The sequence below is a fragment of the Anomaloglossus baeobatrachus genome, chromosome 1, assembly GCF_048569485.1.
Source record: "Anomaloglossus baeobatrachus isolate aAnoBae1 chromosome 1, aAnoBae1.hap1, whole genome shotgun sequence".
Lineage (NCBI taxonomy): Eukaryota > Metazoa > Chordata > Amphibia > Anura > Aromobatidae > Anomaloglossus > Anomaloglossus baeobatrachus.
Genome location: NC_134353.1, coordinates 345,335,207 through 345,355,417, shown reverse-complemented (window position 1 = coordinate 345,355,417; position 20,211 = coordinate 345,335,207). Strand labels below are relative to the sequence as shown.

At 47.2% G+C, this 20,211-nt stretch overlaps 1 protein-coding gene across 1 annotated transcript in view; it reads left to right on the top strand.

The window, feature by feature from the left end:
• LOC142292503 (flavin reductase (NADPH)-like) overlaps positions 1–20,211 on the top strand; it is a 50,167-nt gene that overhangs the window by 17,212 nt on the left and 12,744 nt on the right. Inside the window, exons 2-4 of the mRNA XM_075337779.1 lie at positions 8,820–8,963; positions 12,495–12,696; positions 14,275–14,442. Of these exons, the coding sequence (XP_075193894.1) occupies positions 8,829–8,963; positions 12,495–12,696; positions 14,275–14,442 (505 nt within the window). The 5' untranslated portion in view covers positions 8,820–8,828. The remainder of the gene's footprint in view (positions 1–8,819; positions 8,964–12,494; positions 12,697–14,274; positions 14,443–20,211) is intronic.

Here is a 20,211-nt window from a genome sequence, read left to right as displayed (position 1 = left end):
CAAAGCGTCATGTCAAGGCTCGTCTACAGTTTGCTCATGATCACTTGGAGGACTCTGAGACAGACTGGTTCAAGGTTCTCTGGTCTGATGAGACCAAGATCGAGATCTTTGGTGCCAACCACACACGTGACGTTTGGAGACTGGATGGCACTGCATATGACCCCAAGAATACCATCCCTACAGTCAAGCATGGTGGCTGCAGCATCATGCTGTGGGGCTGTTTCTCAGCCAAGGGGCCTGGCCATCTGGTCCGCATCCATGGGAAGATGGATAGCACGGCCTACCTGGAGATTTTGGCCAAGAACCTCCGCTCCTCCATCAAGGATCTTAAGATGGGTCGTCATTTCATCTTCCAACAAGACAACAACGCAAAGCACACAGCCAAGAAAACCAAGGCCTGGTTCAAGAGGGAAAAAAATCAAGGTGTTGCAGTGGCCTAGTCAGTCTCCTGACCTTAACCCAATTGAAAACTTGTGGAAGGAGCTCAAGATTAAAGTCCACATGAGACACCCAAAGAACCTAGATAACTTGGAAAAGATCTGCATGGAGGAGTGGGCCAAGATAACTCCAGAGACCTGTGCCGGCCTGATCAGGTCTTATAAAAGACGATTATTAGCTGTAATTGCAAACAAGGGTTATTCCACAAAATATTAAACCTAGGGGTTGAATAATAATTGACCCACACTTTTATGTTGAAATTTTATTTAAATTTAACTGAGCAACATAACTTGTTGGTTTGTAAGATTTATGCATCTGTTAATAAATCCTGCTCTTGTTTGAAGTTTGCAGGCTCTAACTTATTTGCATCTTATCAAACCTGCTAAATCTGCAGGGGGTTGAATACTACTTGTAGGCACTGTATATACATATATATATATATATGTTCTGGGAGGGGGCAATCATGTGACTGCATGTAAGTGATTTGCATACGTCCGAACATATTTTGATTATATATATCACTCAATTCACTTGTACTGATCAAAGCAATGGATGTAATGTTGAAACATGACCACATGTATGCAAATCACATGCTTGCAGTTAAGTGCTCGCTGCCGGCATCGGAGAATCCTGACAAGCACGCACACCGTGAGCTCTGAGAATTTGCAAGTTTGCAGTCACATAAACTGCAGACTTGTACCCAAGGCCAGACCACCCCTTCGACCTCTGCATGCTGTGATCCAGATCAGCAAAGTTCTCAGTCACTAGGAGACAATCCCCCAAACTCCTTCATGCAGTACACATTGTAACGCCCATCCCATGAAAATTCCCAGCCGCTCCGAGTATAAAGTGCTGAGTTGATACCCATACCCTTCAAAGTATAACACACAAGTGCAACACACAGTACAATATTACTTCAGGCCCCAGCACACAGTGTAACACCCCTCCTCCTCATACAGGGTATAAAGTGTAGCTGGTCCTACCGCCATCAGCCCTACAGGGTAACATCCACTGCAGCTCCCACAGGATAACATCCATAGCAGCCCACAGGGTAACATCCATAGCAGCGCACAGGGTAACATTCCCAGCAGCCCTCAGGGTAACATCACCAGCAGCCCCAGGGTAACATCCCCAGCAGCCCCCAGGGTAACATCCCCAGCAGCCCCCAGGGTAACATCCCCAGCAGCCCCCAGGGTAACATCCCCAGCAGCCCCCAGGGTAACTGTGGTGCCCTGGACAAGCCAGGGGCCACAGGTAACAACACACACACACCCCCACCCTCAGCAGTTCACAGCAGTCATCCCCAGTGAGACCTGATTTCCTCTCTCGGGTTCAGACAGACACACCAGGTAGGCGGAGTCAGGCAGATGGAGACGCCCACCCAGGAGTCTAGCTGGTCTGAGGCAGGAAACAAGGCAGACAAGTCCAGGCAGAGGAAAAGAGAGGAGGTCTGCAGAGAGGCAGACGTAGACTGGGGCCTAGGTTGGAGCCTAGGGCCATCGTGTAGCAGTCAGGCAGACGGTAGTGGCCGTCTGCGAGAGCCGGGAAGACAGTCTGGTGGAACCGTAGGTAGCCGGGGCTGGGCAGTGGCCCACCGGTACCGAACCGGGGAGCCAGCTGGAAACCGGAGCACAGGAGGAGCGTACGGAAGGTGCAGGAAAGGACTTACATTACCACCCTGGGGTCAGGGGAAAACACCGCAGCCGTCTGTGGGACCCGTCCATCCAGCCGTTTGTTTCATCAGAGACTCCGTGTGTGTTACTGGCTGAGTGAGTACCACCGTGCCGTGCGACACAGCGCTGCCCCCGCGACCCTGCACCTCGCCAGGCCCCGTAACCCGCCTGCCAACCATCCCTACCCCATCACCGGGCCCCAGGACAACCAACCCCTTACCCACGGAGGGGAGAACCAACATCCAAGCTGCTCCCTGTCACCGCTCCCGGGATCCCCGTCCAGAGCAGCGGTGGTGTCACCAACCTCACCACAACCGTGGGTGGCGTCACGGACAATATCCCTAAACCAAACCACCCCCTTTCACTCACGGGCGAGGAACGCCGCTCGAGTCCCCGGGATCCGGCCCACCGCTCGAGCCACCACCGAGCAGCAGCAGCAGCCGGACCCGAGCAGTGGGAGAGCGCATTGTCCCCTCCTCCGCCTGCGACAACTTGGCGTCACGAACAGGATCTTACCGCTCTGCTGTTTGGTAGAGGTACGCCTTGTGACCGCCGGAGGTGTCTGGCTGAAAATTTGGAGAAGCCGCCATTTTGGGCACGAAAAGTCCCCGCTCGAGCGTCGCCTCGAGCAGTGGAGGCGCGAATGCCAAAACCCCGCCCCTGTAGAGGAGGTGCCAGAGAGACACTAAGGGGGGGCGGATGGCGTCCGGCCGCATGTGAACCGCGGCTGTGAAAGCAGGGACGCCAGGACTCTGCAAATATTTGGTTCCTGGAACACCGCTGCACGAGATGTCCCATCCATCCGGCACCAGAGATGACGACGGCTCCGGCAGTCCGCCCGGCCGCAACGGCAGCGAAGCACCCAGCCCGTTAAGGAATCTGGGCCCGTTCCTGGACTGGGGTCAAGGGGTGCTGCCCACTTCTTAGGGGCAGCATCAGGGCCAGGTTGTTTGGGTGTGTGACTGAAGGACCCGTTCCGTTATTATTAAAAGTGTATTATTGTTGCAACGGTTGCGGTGATATGCCTCCCGTAAGGGAAGTTTTCTGAAAACAAATGCATGCGTGAAAATGTTTTAAAATGTTTTATTCTTTTTCAGTTCGTGAAAAATAAAACCGGTGATGGACGGGCAGCCCGCGGACGGTCTGCATTTTACTAAGGGGGAATGTGGCGCCCTGGACAAGCCAGGGGCCACAGTTAACGACACACACACACACCCACCGTCAGCAGTTTAACAGCAGTCATCCCCAGTGAGACCTGATTTCCTCTCTCGGGTTCAGACAGACACACCAGGTGGGCGGAGTCAGGCAGATGGAGACGCCCACCCAGGAGTCTAGCTGGTCTGAGGCAGGAAACAAGGCAGACAAGTCCAGGCAGAGGAAGAGAGAGGAGGTCTGCAGAGAGGCAGACGCAGACTGGGGCCTAGGTTGGAGCCTAGGGCCCTCGTGTAGCAGTCAGGCAGACGGTAGTGGCCGTCTGCGAGAGCCAGGAAGACAGTCTGGTGGAACCGTAGGTAGCCGGGGCTGGGCAGTGGCCCACCGGTACCGAACCGGGGAGCCAGCTGGAAACCGGAGCGCAGGAGGAGCGTACGGAAGGTGCAGGAAAGGACTTACATTACCACCCTGGGGTCAGGGGAAAACACCGCAGCCGTTTGTGGGACCCGTCCATCCAGCCGTTTGTTTCATCAGAGACTCCGTGTGTGTTACTGGCTGAGTGAGTACCACCGTGCCGTGTGGCACAGCGCTGCCCTCGCGACCCTGCACCTCGCCAGGCCCCGTAACCCGCCTGCCAACCATCCCTACCCCATCACCGGGCCCCGGGACAACCAACCCCATACCCATGGAGGGGAGATCAACATCCAAGCTGCTCCCCGTCACCGCTCCCGGGATCCCCGTCCAGAGCAGCGGTGGTGTCACCAACCTCACCACAACCGTGGGTGGCGTCACGGAAAATATCCCTAAACCAAACTACTCCCTTTCACTCACGGGCGAGGAACGCCGCTCGAGTCCCCGGGATCCGGCCCACCGCTCGAGCCACCACTGAGCAGCAGCAGCAGTAGTAGCCGGACCCGAGCAGTGGGAGAGCGCAGCGTCCCCTCCTCCGCCCGCGACATAACATCCCCAGCAGCCCCCAGGGTAACATCCCCAGCAGCCCCCAGGGTGACATCCCCAGCAGCCCCCAGGGTAACATCCCCAGCAGCCCCCAGGGTAACATCCCCACATCCCTTCCTCACAGTACACAATGCTGGATAGATGATGTTTGCACCTTACATCAATTTCAGAAACAGGAGGTGCCAGCAGAAGGAAATCACTGAGAGGCAGCACGGCAAAACCAGGAGGAGGCAGGGTCCTGCAGGAACAGACGGGCTGGGATTCCCAGGGGATCTGTGTGATGTGTGTTGAGCAGCCGTGGCCACACACAACATGCTGCATGTTCTATCCTGGCTGCTTTAAAAGTACAGCAATACTCAGTGGCCGCTAATGTAGTAGGTTGCAGGGTAGCCCTCGACAGCTGTTGGAGGAGTGGCCAGGATGTGTATTTGCCCCCTTCACTAGGCCAGTTCCACCACCCCCAGTGATCTTCAGCTCAAGGAGCACTTTCCGGCTTTCCCCAATGGCTGCCGCGTCCTCGCCACCTCAGCGCTCTGTGTTGCCTGCAGCAGTGTAATGAGATCACATATTGAGGACCTCATCACTCTGTTGGACCATGGGATGACGCGCCGCCTCGCTACTCTGCTCCACTGTGCTCTGCTCCACTGACCCTCCTGCCTGCAGAACACATGGCTAATTTGCATGCGATGCCCGTGAAGCATGTTGCCTGCAACTTAGTAATGTGTTGTAGCCGAAGTGACACCGCCGGGCCCCTCTGATATGACTGTGACTGGGGCCTGGTGAAGAGGGGGGCCCAGCTCGGGTCTAAAACTAAGTAATTACCCCGAGCTCCTGCCGGGCCCCCCTCTTCACCGGGCCCTGTACACCAGTCATGGTTGTAATGCCCTAATGTCAGCCCTGGGTGAAATAATAAATATTAGCAAATACCTAGATAGATGGATGGTTTCTGCCAGGAGCAAGTAAATGCTATTCACCCTACACAGAGAAGCACATAGCCGGGGCTACTATAACAATGGAGACCGAGACCCGAGCAACCCGGCGCCCCACTCCTTCACCACCATCAGTGTTGAGTAGGCCTCATGAGGCATCATGATGTGCATCGCCTCAGAACATCATGACATAGCTTTAGGACTAGTCAGCGCTTGTTGCGCCAAAGAGTGAAAACAGAAGAAATGACTGAAGTAAGATGTAAGAGTAAGGCGAGCCATTGCAGAACCAGATTGGGAGGGTGAAGGGTGAAGTAAGTGTAATGTATATTCACTATATAAATATATATATATATATATATATAATGTGTATATATAATGTGTATATATATTTATTTTTTTTATAATTTATTTTTTTTTTTAACGTCTAATTGGTCAGTGTGCTGTACATATCTACAAAGGGCAGCATACTGAGCAATAAAGGTCAATAACTTAGTGCAACATGCATTAATCACATTTGTTTCACAGCTCCATTCACACAAACTTATTTCTATCCTTTAGGCTATGTGCGCACTTTGCAGTTCAATTCTGCAGCGAAAAAGTCACTGTGTGTGCATCTCAGAACACAGCTCAAAAAGCTGCGTTCTGAGAGGCATTCTGCAGAACGCAAAGTGCGGAAATTCCTGGAGAGAATTCATGCGTTCTGGATGCTTTCTCTGCCATAGACAGAGTGGGAAAAGCATCCAGAACGCACATTTTTCACAGTACGCACCCACTCGGGTCTGCAGCATCCCCATAGACTTGCAGCAGAGCCAAATGGGACCGCACTGTCATGTCTGGCTGCGGACAGTGTCGCGCGATCAGAATGAACTCGGATGAACTTCACCCGACTTCATTGTGATCGCGCGGATCTGTGCGTGTGCCACGGCTTGATTTGCGGTCACACGTGAAGGACTCACCTGTGATCGCAAATCCCCTGAGTGACTGCAGTGAGCCGCGTGATCAGCTGTGCTTTCACTCAGGTTACTCGCGGCCACAGCTGCAGTCCTCCACCGGAGAGCGGTGGTCGCGAGTAACCTCAGTGACAGCACAGCTGATCGCGCGACTCACTTCAGTTGCTGCATGGAGCTCACAGGAGCTGTGGTGTTCTACTGCCGCTTCTGTCAGCTTCCGATGTAGCAGAGCTGGAAGCGTCGGGGGACCTTGCGTGGATTACGTCGGACCTGGAGGTGTTTTTGAGGGGTTAATAAAGTGGTGAAAGAGGGGTTTTTTTGTCTTTCATTACAAATAAATGATTTTTTTGATGTGTGTGTTTATTTACTTTAACTTACAGGTTCATCATGGAAGGTATCTCGGGGAGACGCCTGCCATGATTAACCTAGGACTTAGTGGCAGCTATGGGCTGCTGCCATTAACTCCTTATTACCCCGTTTGCCACCGCACCAGGGCACCAGGGCAAGTCGGGATGAGCCGGTAAAGTCCCGGGACTTTCGCATCTAATGGATGCGGGAATTCCGGGCGGCTGCTGGCTGATATTGATAGGCTGGGGAGCTCCCTATAACGTGGAGCTCCCCATCCTGAAAATACCAGCCTCCAGCCGTATGGCTTTACACTGGCTCGTATCCAAATGGGGGGGGACCGCACGTCGTTATTTTTCATTTATTAATTCTTTTAACTGCTTGATATAGACACGCCCACCAGCGGATGTGATTGGTTGCAGTGAGACAGCTGTCACTCAGCGTGGGGGCGTGTCTGACTGCAACCAATCATAGGCGCCGGTGGGCGGGGAAAGCAGGGAATACTTGATGGATTAATAAGCGGCTGGCTTTTTCAAAAGAGAAGCCGCCACAGTATGAACGCCGTATAGCGCCGCGCCGGTGATGGCAAAAACAATTGACATGCTGCTTCTTTGAACGCATGGTTTTTGCCACAAAATATGCAAATTAAACGCTGCGTTTGGAAACGCAAAGTGCGGACAATAAATCCACATTTTCCATAGACTTTGCTGGAAAATCAAAACGCATGCCTTTTGGCATGAAAACGCTGCAGTTCAAAACGGACCTAAAAAGCAGCTGAAACGCAGGTGGAAACGGAAAGTGCGCACATAGCCTTTTTGTGGCTTAAACACATGATCATTATACTCTATGCTCATGTTCACATGTTATTTAACAAAACAAAATTACCCTTTGATATCAATGAGTCTGTGGAAAAAAAAAACTACTGCAACTGTATGTTCCCTGTTTTTTCACTGTCTAAAAATAGAAATAAATTGGAAACCATCTATGTATTTTATTTCATACAAGTAAAATTGATGCAATACATTAAAAACAGACCAAAAAATGGTTTTAAAAAAAAAATAACTGATCAGTATTATCCATTTTTCTTGTATGCAAAAAAAACCTGATATGTGAATGAGGCCTTAAGATTCGACACAGAAAATGTGTTGGCAAAATTGTATTTTAATCATAAGAATATTCCTTAGTAGCTAAAACAATAATCTAGTTATGAATTTGGACTCTTAAAAGGAAACCTGCATATTTTGTTTTTCTATTCCCCTGGAAACCCTACACTAAAATTCTAAATCAAAAAGTACAATACAACGAATATGTATTATAAATCTGCCTGTGTAAAATCTGGGATATTACAAATCTAGCTTTCCACTCCAAGCCCTCATTCAGACCTCCATACTTCACAAACATGTTCAATTCTTGTTTCTCACATACTAATAATGGTTTATATAGTTCCTAATATACCATTTTTTTTTACGGACTAAAGGCCGCTTTACACGCTGCGGTATCGGTACCTATATCGCTAGCGTGGGTACCCGCCCCCATCTGTTGTGCGACACGGGCAAATCGCTGCCCGTGCCGCACAACATCGCCCAGACCCGTCACACTACTTACCTGCCCGGCGACGTCGCTGTGACTGGCGAACCGCCTCCTTTCTAAGAGGGCGGTTCGTTCAGCGTCACAGCGACGTCACAGCTGCGTCACTGAACCGCCGCCCAATAGAAGCAGAGGGGTGGAGATGAGCGGGACGTAACATTCCGCCCACCTCCTTCCGCATAGCGGCCGGGACGCAGGTAAGGAGAGGTTCCTCGTTCCTGCGGTGTCACACGGAGCGATGTGTGCTGCCGCAAGAACGAGGAACAACTTCGTTACTGCTGCAGTAACGATATTAGAGAATGGACCCCCATGTCACCGATGAACGATTTTGCAACGATGCAAAATCGCTCATAGGTGTCACACGCAACGGCATCGCTAATGCGGCCGGATGTGCGTCACCAATTCCGTGACCCCAACAAGTTTGCATTAGCGATGTCGTAGCGTGTAAAGCCCCCTTTAGGCTATGCTCACAGAAGCAGGAAAATCTTTCATTGCACTTGGACCATTGTTAGTCAATGAGGCAGAGCAGTTAGTCAGCTTTTTTCTCCTCCAGATTCTGGATGAGTGAAGAGTCACCACATGCTGCGATTTGTTGCCGAAATCATCCGAGTCTCACCAAAACAAGTCAATGGGTGTGAGAAAAAAAAAAAGTATTTTCCTCATCGAAATTAACGAGTGTAGTATGGAGTTACCTCAAAGGGGAGATGGCAGCACTGGATCCCGACCAAACATTTGAAAAGTCCAGGAATACTCAGGAGATAATATATATTCAATGTCATCGTAAACAGGAATTGAAAATGAAAGTATCTGTTCTCGGAGCTACGGGTCAGACAGGTGAAACTCTGGTTACACAAGCCCTGGAGGACGGACATGAAGTAACAGCTCTTGTGAGAAATGTCAGCAAACTGACCATCCAACATGAGAGACTTAAGGTACTGTTCACACAACTCATCACAATTACTGGTACATTGTATGAATGTATGGGCCAATAAGCCAGTCTATCCGCAGGGAAATGTGCACCAGATTCCAACTTAGCTCTGATGTTGGTGGTGCATCTTCAGAAATATTTTTGAAGGCTGTGAAGGGATCCTGTCACATGAAAAAAATGCTATTAACCTGCAGATATGGGGTTAATCTGCAGTTTAATAGGGTTTGAACCTGCCCAGCGCCTTCACGTTAAACTCTGCGCACTGAGGAAATTAACTTTAGTCCTGCCGGCAGCATTCCGGATTCAGTCACTGCTATGTGTATGGGGATGAGCAGCTATAACCGCCCGGGCCCTGACTGACAGCCACTTTGCATTAGAACAAGCTGTCAGTCAGTGCAGGGGGCATGGTTACAGACTCCTCTCTCCATACACAGAGCAGTGACTGAACCGCGCTGGAGCCACCCCTGTGACTGAAACTGGGAATGCTGCTGGAAGATTAAAGTACCTCTCCTCCCGGCAGCGGACATCAATGTGCAGGATTCATACCCTACCTACCTGCAGATTAACCCCATATCTGCAGGTTAATAGTGTTGTTTTTCACATGACAGGTTCTCTTTAATAGCATATTTTTAAATGCATTTAGACCATAAAATTGGTATAAATACAATACATTTGACCTTATTTCCCCTACTTGTACTTGTTTTTCTCATTAAGACTTCCTCCAGAAGTCCGTATTTATACACATACGTTTTTTTACGGCTGGTCCACTCTAAAGAAATAAATTACCAAGCTTCTCCTATACTTTTCTTTGTTAAATATGTACAGCACACTGATGTCATCCATGTGCTTTACAAGTTTTTTTCGGATCCATACATTTGCATGGGACCTGTCAGGGAAAAAAAACCAGACATGTGTCCATGTGTTTTGCACAGACACATGGTCCATGTGAAAGCACGGCTATGGGACTAACACCATAGGTTGTAATGGGTACATGTGGTATCCATTAAAAAAAAAAAGACATACCACATGTCTGAAAGATTCCTAAAGGGAACATGTCATTGGAATATCAGACCCCCTAACTAAAGAGTGTGTAAAGACCATTTAATGCTGATTAAACTATTACCTTACATGGAGAATTTAATTTGGAAGTTTTAGAGAAATCCAGCGTTAAAGTTTTAGCCTGAAGTATAGCGGGTGAGGACTGCACTCCCAGCTCTCCTGCGCACTATCCTTTTTCCCTATGCGCTGACAGCCTCCCTTCCCGAGGGTTTGTGCAGGAGCCGTCATTGTCCAGGATCGTCTTGTCAGAGGAAGTGGCGTATACTTACTCTCGATCTTGCAAAGTTATCAGGAGCTTACTAATGATCTGTAATATCTTATTGGATTTGAGGCAGGTCACAGAGAAGAGTGACCTGTCAGTCAAAGATGGAAGGCTGGCAGAGAAAAGGGAGAGGAGCAGCAGAGCTGAAAGTGCATTGTCCGCCCCTCTGTACTTACTGCTAAAAGCTAAACGATAGATTTCTCTAAAACTTCCAAATGAAATTTTTCATGGAAGAAAGCATTGGACCACTTCAGAACATGCGCTGTGTAATGTATGATGAAATTCGGAAGCAGGTGGGTGGAGCGGGTGAGCTTGCTCCACACTACGCAGGTGATGGCTGTATGTGACAGCCAGGACCTGCGTTTAAAAATTACAATGAAGACTATGAGAGGCATCGGCATGTGCACAGTTGTTTTTTTTCTTTACATATGCGCACGCACCGATGCTTCTCAGTGTCTTCACCGCAGTGTGTTCAATAAAATGGTGCCGGAGATCACGGTACGCGCATGCGCAGACTATGCCGCCATTTTAATAAAGACTTGAGTACTGCGACAATGCGCACGCACTGCTAACAACAGCAATGGTGGCCCGGCGCAATAATCAAATAAAGAAAACTATGCGGCAAAAAAGATGGTTTAATGCTAAAGTACAACTCTTCTTGCAACAAAATAAAGCTCTCATATGTCTATGTGCAAAAAAAGTGAAAAAAAACATATGGTTCCGGGAAGAAAGGGAGGAAAAAACGAAAAAGAAAAAAAAAATGGCCGCGTCGTGAAGTTGTTAATAAGCATTAAAGAATCTTCACAAACCTGGTATTTGATAGGATGGTAATATCCAGATTATATATTATAGATTCCCAATTTTTTAAGATTTCACATCATAATCTGTAAATGGTAATAAATAAATCTTTTAGATCTGATGAAGCTGGTATATTTACATTGAAAATTTACAACATTTAGCTGTGTAATCCCTATATTAAGATAAGCATTTTATGAGTCCAGGTGTATTCAGTCTCTGTCCGACCGTCCGCTATGACTGAAAGCTGCAACTTGTAATGAGCAGTGCGAGATCTCAGCAGCAGCAGCAGTTAGGGTGGCTTTGCACGTTGCAACATCGCGATGTTAGTGGGGTCAAATCGAAATTGACGCACATCCGGCGTTACTTTCGACATCGTAGTTTGTAAATCCTAGATGATACGATTAACAAGCGCAAAAGCGTTATCGTATCATCGGTGTAGGCTCCGACTTTTTCATAATTACGCTGTTGCGACAGGTACGATGTTGTTCCTCGTTCCTGCGGCAGCACACATCGCTGTGTGTAAAGCCGCAGGAGCGAGGAACATCACCTTACCTGCCGCCAGCGGCTATACGGAAGGAAGGAGGTGGGTGGGATGTTTACATCTTGCTCATCTCCGCCCCTCCGCTTTGATTGGCCGCCTGCCGTGTGACGTCGCTGTGACGTTGTACGACCCGCCCCCTTAGGAAGGAGGCGGGACGCCGGCCACAACGACGTCGCAGGACGGGTGAGTGCATGTGAAGCTGGCGTAGCGATAATATTCGCTACGCCAGGAATCACAAGATATCGCTTCTGCGACGGGGGCGGGGACTATCGCGTGCGACATCGCAGCATCGGCTTGCGATGTCGCAACGTGCAAAGCCCGCCTTAGTGAGGCTGGGTGGGTCAACATTGAGTTGAATTAAATAATCAGCCAGCCATTTTGACAGATTTTCAAAGTAAATATAGCAATAATATCAGGTCTAAGAGATTTATATACAATGTATGCTGTTTGTTCATTTTTGCAGACTTGTTCTTTCCTCCCTTTGTTCCAAGAGCCACGTTTTATATTTCCATTAAAGCCATATTAAGGCTTTTTTAAGGGTGCGGTGATATTGAGGAAAAAGAAAAAAAAAGGCTTTGTGTTTTTTGTTATTTTTGTTTTTTTGTAAATGGAGTTCATTGTGTGTTAAAAAATAACCTATCAAAGTGCACAACTAGAAATTGACTTTACAAATCTACTACTATTATTAGGAATTGCCTATATTTTTATGAGACCTAAGTGGCTAATCTTAGGCGATAATCACACACTAAAGACTTGTAAAGATTTTTAAGGCATTGTATGTATATTTGCCTATTTGTGCAAATCTGTGCTGTGCAATTGTGCTTCATGCTTATGCTGTAGCAAGCCATTCTAATATGTATTTATCTATATTCCAGGTAGTAGAAGCCAATGTGTTTTCATCAGACTCATTAGCAGAACATTTCAGAGGACAAGATGCAGTTATATCTTGTCTGGGATTCCCATATAAAATGTTCTCATCAATAAGTGGTTACACAGACTCCATGACTGCCATTGTGGGCGCCATGCGACAGACTGGCGTGAATAGAATGGTGACAATGACTTCTTGGTACACCGATAGTATGTATTTACAAGCTTTTTTTTTTCTTCTGAGATTATCCTGTTCGAATTAAAGCATCATTCCAGCGTCTTTTTCTTTTCAGCATTGGAGTGGTGCTTTAAATCTAAGGCGGGCTTTGCACACTACGACATTGCAGGTGCGATGTCGGTGGGGTCATGTCGAAAGTGACGCACTTCCTGCGTCGCTCTCGACATCATAGTGTGTAAATCCTAGATGATACGATTAACGAGCGCAAAATCGTCGTAATCGTATCATTGGTGTAGCGTCGGCAAATTCCATAATTACGCTGACGCGACGGTCCGATGTTGTTCCTCGCTCCTGCGGCAGCACACATCGCTGTGTGTGAAGTCGCAGGAGCGAGAAACATCTCCTACCTGCGCCACCGCGGCTCCCGTCGGCTATGCTGAAGGAAGGAGGTGGGCGGGATGTTTACATCACGCTCATCTCCGCCCCTCCGCTCCTATTGGCCGTGTGACGTCGCAGTGACGCCGCACGACCCGCCCCCTTAATAAGGAGGCGGTTCGCCAGCCAGAGCGACGTCGCATGGCAGGTGAGTGCATGTGAAGCTGCCGTAGCGATAATATTCGCTACGGCAGCTATCACAATGATATCGCCACTGCGACGGGGGCGGGGACTATCACGTTCGGCATCGCAGCATCGGCTTGCGATATCGCAGCGTGCAAAGTAACCCTAAGGCTATGTGCCCATGGGACAATGTACCCGCGGAATTTACTGTGGAAAACCTGTGGATTTATCTGGATTTTCCAGATAAATCCGCAGGTTAACGCAAGTACAGACACTCCCCATGTTATTCTATGGTATTTGGGGAGTGTTGTATCAATGCTGCGATATGTGCGGCTGCAGAATATGCTGTGTATGTCCCGCATCCGCACGTAACTGCATGTCAATTATTTATGTGGAAATATCTGCAGATGTCCCTCCTTTCCACTATGGAGATAGAGGGCTGGACTTCCGCAGGTATTTCCGCACTTGTTCCGCACGTTTACCGCATCAAAAATGCTCGAATCCCGCAGCAATGGATGGCTGCAGATTCCGGGGAGCAGCTGTGGTAAGCCTGCAGACAAACCTGCGGAAATATCCTCCTGCCCCTGGTCACATACTCACCTTTCAACGAATTCACCTTTTTTCAACACTGCTACGGTCTCGTGGCGCCATCTTGTGACTGCAACTGACTGACCAGAAGTCAGAAGTTACATCAAAAGCGCCCAATGTAAGTTTATGAGACCCAGAACAAGACTCGCATAGACTTGCATTGAGTTGTGATCTCCGATGCGCTCCATGAAACACTGGAGCTTCCTGCAGATCACAAATCATTTACTTATGACTTACCATGGAGATATTCTACCCTAGAGAATATAATGTTGCATGTTTCAACATACAGAATCCATACATCTGTATACAACATCTGATAACTTTTTCTATGCATGAAGCTTTGCCCAAAGCCTAATCCAATAAAAGTGACCAATGGGTCATCCAGGAATGGATCAAAATTTAGAAAATATGAGTCATGTTTTATTTCCTCTATACATTAATATATTTTTTTTTTTCTATAACAGCTAGCTCATCACAGAATGCCTCATTCTTCGTGAGGAACCTACTTATACCATTAATTAAAAGTGTCCTCACAAACATGTATGAGATGGAAAAATATCTAGAAAAAGAATGTTCTGATCTTAACTGGACAGTTGTAAGACCACCAGGACTTCAAAATACTCCAGTGACAGGTAGGTCGAAAGAACTGATCAGTCCTGAACCCACAAATTTACTAATATCTGCCATATCATTTATAATCTGTGTTCACATTCAGGTAATATACACTGTTGAACATTGAAAGTGCAAAGGAAAGTTGTGAAATTATGGAAATCACAAGATCGATAGCGAAGTTAATGATATGTGATGAAAATAATGGAAACAATTTTCCAAACACCTTGGTTTAATTACTATCAAATATGAGAGGCATGTTCCAAAATACACGCACTTACACTTCTTGGCTGCTATCAGTGAGTTAACTAATGGTTGCCTGAGTAATATTCTGCCACGTTGACTGTACTTGGACATCTCCCTTTGCAATTGCCAAATAATGACAAGCCAGAGTAGCTCATTGGGAGACAAGCCAAAAGTTGCGGCAGGTCATAGTGACAGGTTTAAGCCATGCTGGCTGCTCATAGTAGCATCAAAATTAAAAACTTTGGCTGCTCATAGTAGCACAAGCAACATGTGGCCTGGTGTTGTCATGTTGAAAAACAGCATCTAGGACACTTTGGAGAAATGGCTGTGCCATTGGTTCATCAACTAAATCAGTGTAACACTAAATTATTAATGTACCTGGAATAAAAGCTAAATGGGTCAAGAAGACTAGTGAGGGTCAAACACGCAGATATTATATTTCAGTTTAAGTATTTTTCGATGCTTGTGTTTATTTCTTTTCACTTACAGATTAGTAATGGGAGGCATCTATGTGACCTCCCCCCCAATACTAATCTAGAGTTTAGTGACAGCTGTGAGCTCTCATTAACCCCTTATATTACTCAGATTGCCACTGCACCAGGGCAATCGGGTTGAGCCGGATAAAGTGCTGAGATTGTCACTAATAATGGAAGCAACAATTCTGGGCAGCTGCAGGCTGCTATTTTTAGGCTGGCGGGCCCAATAACCATGGGTCTCCCCAGCCTGAATATACCAGCCCCCTGCTGTTGGCATTAATTATAGGTATCGAAATGGGGGAGGGGGAGGACTACATGCCAGTTAAATTATTTATTTAAATAATTGAAAGAAAAGAAAAAAAAACCTGACGCATGGGACCCCTCTTATTTTGATACACTACTAAGAGAAGCACTTGGCTGGGGGCTGCAGTAGCATGCTTTATCTGTGCTGGGCATCATAATATGTGGGACCCTATGAACATTTTTTTTATTTACTGTATTTTTTGCTTTGTAAGACACACTATTCTTCCCCCAAAACTGGGGGTAAAATCTTACAAAACGGATATGGTTTACCAGGGAGATGGTGGTCGAGCGGGGTCATTGGAGACAGGCTCACAGGATGCGTTCAGGGGGTGTCACAGCGGCAGGTGCATAAGCTGACTGTCAGCTCAATTGAATCGCTCGTGGTTCACACGATGAACTTCAAGAAAATGGCTGTGGAGGCGGCGCGTGCGCAGATTGATGAGATAGACTTAAAAGGGTGGTTCACCCATATTTTTTATTGTCTAGTTCGATATTATATTGAGAAACAATGTTTCTCTCAAATACCTTGTGTTGGCAATAGTGTCTGTGAGAGGCGTTATTGCAGACCGCTGTTCCCGCTCCACTGATGTGACGTGTGTGGCACTTGACGGTGACATCCGTGAAGCCGGCTGCATTCTTCCAGACTCACTGAGCTGTGGGCGGTGTTTCACCTCTGTCACAGCCCATCTGCTCCCTGTTCCTTCCTCCCTCCTCCCTCACAACAGAACGCTGCAAGCAAGAGACGTGACGCTCTGTGCTGTGAGGGAGGGGGGAGCAGATGGGTTGTTATGAGTGGTGAAACACCGCTCACAGCCCAGTGAGTCTAGAAGAATGCAGCCGGCTGCACAGATGTGACGTGTGCGGTACTTGACGGTGACGTCACTGGAGCGGGAACAGTAGTCTGCAATATCAGACAGATATAAGCATAGTACAAATTATGGCAAAATCACATGAAACAGCAAATGAAGAAATTGTATACAAAGTTACCCATTGAGATGTGGAAAGAGCAAACAAGGTTAAAAATTAACCAAACGAGTCATACCGTGTTTCCCCAAAAATAAGACCTCCCCCGAAAATAAGACCTAGCAGGAGTTTTCAGGGATGCTTAAATATAAGACATCCCCTGAAAATAAGACCTAGCTGCGGTCAATAATGAAGTGTCATGCAGCGGTAAAAAAGTTAAAGACACTGCAGGACACTTCATTATAGACAGCGGATGCCCCCTAAAGAAAGAAGAGAGAAAACCCCCCCGAACATACTCACCAGACGCCGGAGCAGGTGAGCGCATCAAGGTCCTGCGGAGGAACACACACACACACACACTACAGATCGCATCCACACACTCACTACATCGAGAGATATCGATTGCTTCTCGGCGGCGATACTGTACAGTGCAGTGACCTTCCAAGACCTGCGGGAGGATCACATGGCCGGAAGCATGTGGTATCTCCGGATGTTGTGAGTGTGTGCGCGCGATATTGTGAGGGTGTGTGAGTGAATGCGATCGGATGTGTGCATGTATACTGTCTGATGTGTGAGTGTGTGTGAATGTATGCTATCGGATATGTGAGTGTCGGCAGGAGGCAGAGGAGGACGGCGTGCAGAACAACTGCTGGGAGCGCCCACCGGAGAGCACAGGGAGGAATGATGTGAAAGCTGTATGTGTGCTTTCTGATGTGTGACTGTGTTCTGATGTGTGAGTGTTGGCCAGACGCAGGGGAGCACAGCTGCTGGGAGATCACAGAGAGAAATGATGTGGAATGTGATGTATGTGTGTTGTGTGTGAGATCTGATGCATGCGAGTGTCAGTCAGATGTAGGGGAGCACAGCTGCTGGGAGATCACAGGGAGGAATGATGTGGAATCTGATGTGTGTATATCTGTATGAGCGAGTGTGATGTGATCTATGCGAGTCTCAGCCAGACGCAGGGGAGGAGTTCAGCACACCTGCTAGGAGATTACAGGAAGATCTGGGAGCCATACAGACGCCCGGGGCTGGTAAATATGGCGATCCTGTGAAGGGGGGGGGGGTCTGCTTTTTGTGGGGGGTAAAGTTACCCCTAACCATGTCTCCTCGAGAATAAGACGCCCCCTGAAAATAAGACCTAGTGCTTTTTTCAGGGCAAACAGGGAAACAGGGTATTATAACCTGTATGCTGGAAAATCGGTAATGCCAGTGTGCAGATATGCAGACAAGAAAGAAGAGTATGCAGATGTACGCAAATACCAGATAGTGTTGCTCATGTCTCCAGCCCAAATCTCCAGCTATCATTGCTTCCAAAACAAAAACAGGACTTATTGCTGAATAGACCTCCATTCCAACCTCCAGTTTCCATCTGGACACCATGAAGAAGTCATCACTGAGAAATGTCACACCATTCTTACTCTTGGGATTATGGTGAGGGGTGTCAGTGTATGATAGCCAGACGCATCTAATATTCATTCCATGTACACAGGCAGTTCAGCATTGCATTAATTTGGTCTTAGAAACAGAGGTACGACCATTTCTCCAAAGTGTCCCATGACCGCCAGGCCATATATTGTTGTGGGCAGCCTCCGTGGCCTTAATAGCCTACCATGACCTGCACATCTCCATACAGACTTGTCTCTCATCCCGCACATATGAGACATCATTGGCCAGCAATTGCAAAGGGAGCTGCCAGCAACAGATCTTTATGATTTGCATGCACAAGTACATTCAGCGAGGCAGAACAATTCTCAGACAACCGTTAACAAGCCAAGGCTGTAAGTGTGTATTCCTGCACATTGAGCGAATACTGGATACAGAATAAATTCGAGGAGTTTTAACAAATCTGTTTCCATGTTTTTTCATACTTTGCATATCATTAACATGTCTAGTTGATCCTGGGATTTCCATCATTTCTTTCATGGTGCTGGGATTTCAGGGTGTTCCGCTTTTTTGTAATTTTTTGTGTCGACTACAGTAACTTTTGTTTTAAATTAATAAGTCTCAACAGTTGACTTGGGTTTAAAGCTGAATCTGCAGTGATGAATCCAACCAATCACATTCACAATCAATTGCCATCTTAAAAAGGAGCATGTTGGCTAGAACATGTTATCACCTGTCCACAGGAACAGTGATAAGTTTTAGATTGATGTGGTCCCACTTGTGGGATGCCCACCAATGCCAGAATGGTAACTTATCCTTTTTAACATGCAGCACCCATGCCCGACCACCGTTCCATTTATTCTCTATTGGAGCTCAATATACCACTTTCTACATCAGATCCATAATGTAGGGGTGGACAGATCATTGATGCAACCTGTGTGATCGCATAGGGGCCCAAACGGTAAGGGGGCCCATATGCACCTCTAAGGCATGAGGAATTGTGCATCATAATGAGATATTAGACTCCAAAGGCCCATATATTATCCTTGCTCAAGGGACCTTTTTTGTCTATGTCCGCCAGTGCCATAGTGTATGATTAGATAACAACCTCATGTCCTATTTAGTGAAACTCAGCACTCTATATAGCATATTTACACACAACCATGGATGTCAATGGACACCCATATATACGAGTGACACGAAAAGACAGTAAAAAAGACACTTTTATTAATATTGATTAAAACAGACAAAAGGTACCGTGAACAGAGAGGGACACAGTCAGGAAAGAATTTACCAAAAAATTTGATGGTTTTTCAGGTGACCAAAATTATACACCTGCACCAGTATACCTGTTTGGACTAAATGTTGAAAAATTGCAGTGTTCTTACGTTGCTAATTGGTTATACTGAATCACTGCTCAATTGCTATGCAGATGGAATTCCACCAAACTGCAGAGTATGTATGCGAATATTAATTAACAACCATGTGCAGAGCACAGAGTGCAGTGTTAAAGTATTCCACCTGCTATGAAAACCACTTAATACCCCTCACCCATCCAGAACCATGTACCGCCCGCGCATGGCATATATGCAATTCATGCCAATATCAGTCACGGCCCCAAATGGGGCAACCTTCCAATTTGAAACTGTATATATATTATAACATTCACCAAGATAAATAAGGTGAACACAGATACAGCTTAATTAAGCATGATGCATGCCAGGCACAGGCAACTGAATGGATACCGGGGGTGAGAGGGGGAGCGGTAGTGCAGGCAGACATAAACAGGTAAAATGGCATATGACAGGTACATAAAGAATAGAAATAACAAAAGACGCTCCTTGAGAAAGCAACTGCGAAACACGTGTCGGAGTGTGAGGGCCGCGGCAGGATATTTTCGGGTGATGTAATTTGTTATTTCTATTCTTTATGTACCTGTCATTTGCCATTTTACCTGTTTATGTCTGCCTGCACTACCGCTCCCCCTCTCACCCCCGGTATCCATTCAGTTGCCTGTGCCTGGCATGCATCATGCTTAATTAAGCTGTATCTGTGTTCACCTTATTTATCTTGGTGAATGTTATAATATATATACAGTTTCAAATTGGAAGGTTGCCCCATTTGGGGCCGTGACTGATATTGGCATGAATTGCATATATGCCATGCGCGGGCGGTACATGGTTCTGGATGGGTGAGGGGTATTAAGTGGTTTTCATAGCAGGTGGAATACTTTATCACTGCACTCTGTGCTCTGCACATGGTTGTTAATTAATATTCGCATACATACTCTGCAGTTTGGTGGAATTCCATCTGCATAGCAATTGAGCAGTGATTCAGTATAACCAATTAGCAACGTAAGAACACTGCAATTTTTCAACATTTAGTCCAAACAGGTATACTGGTGCAGGTGTATAATTT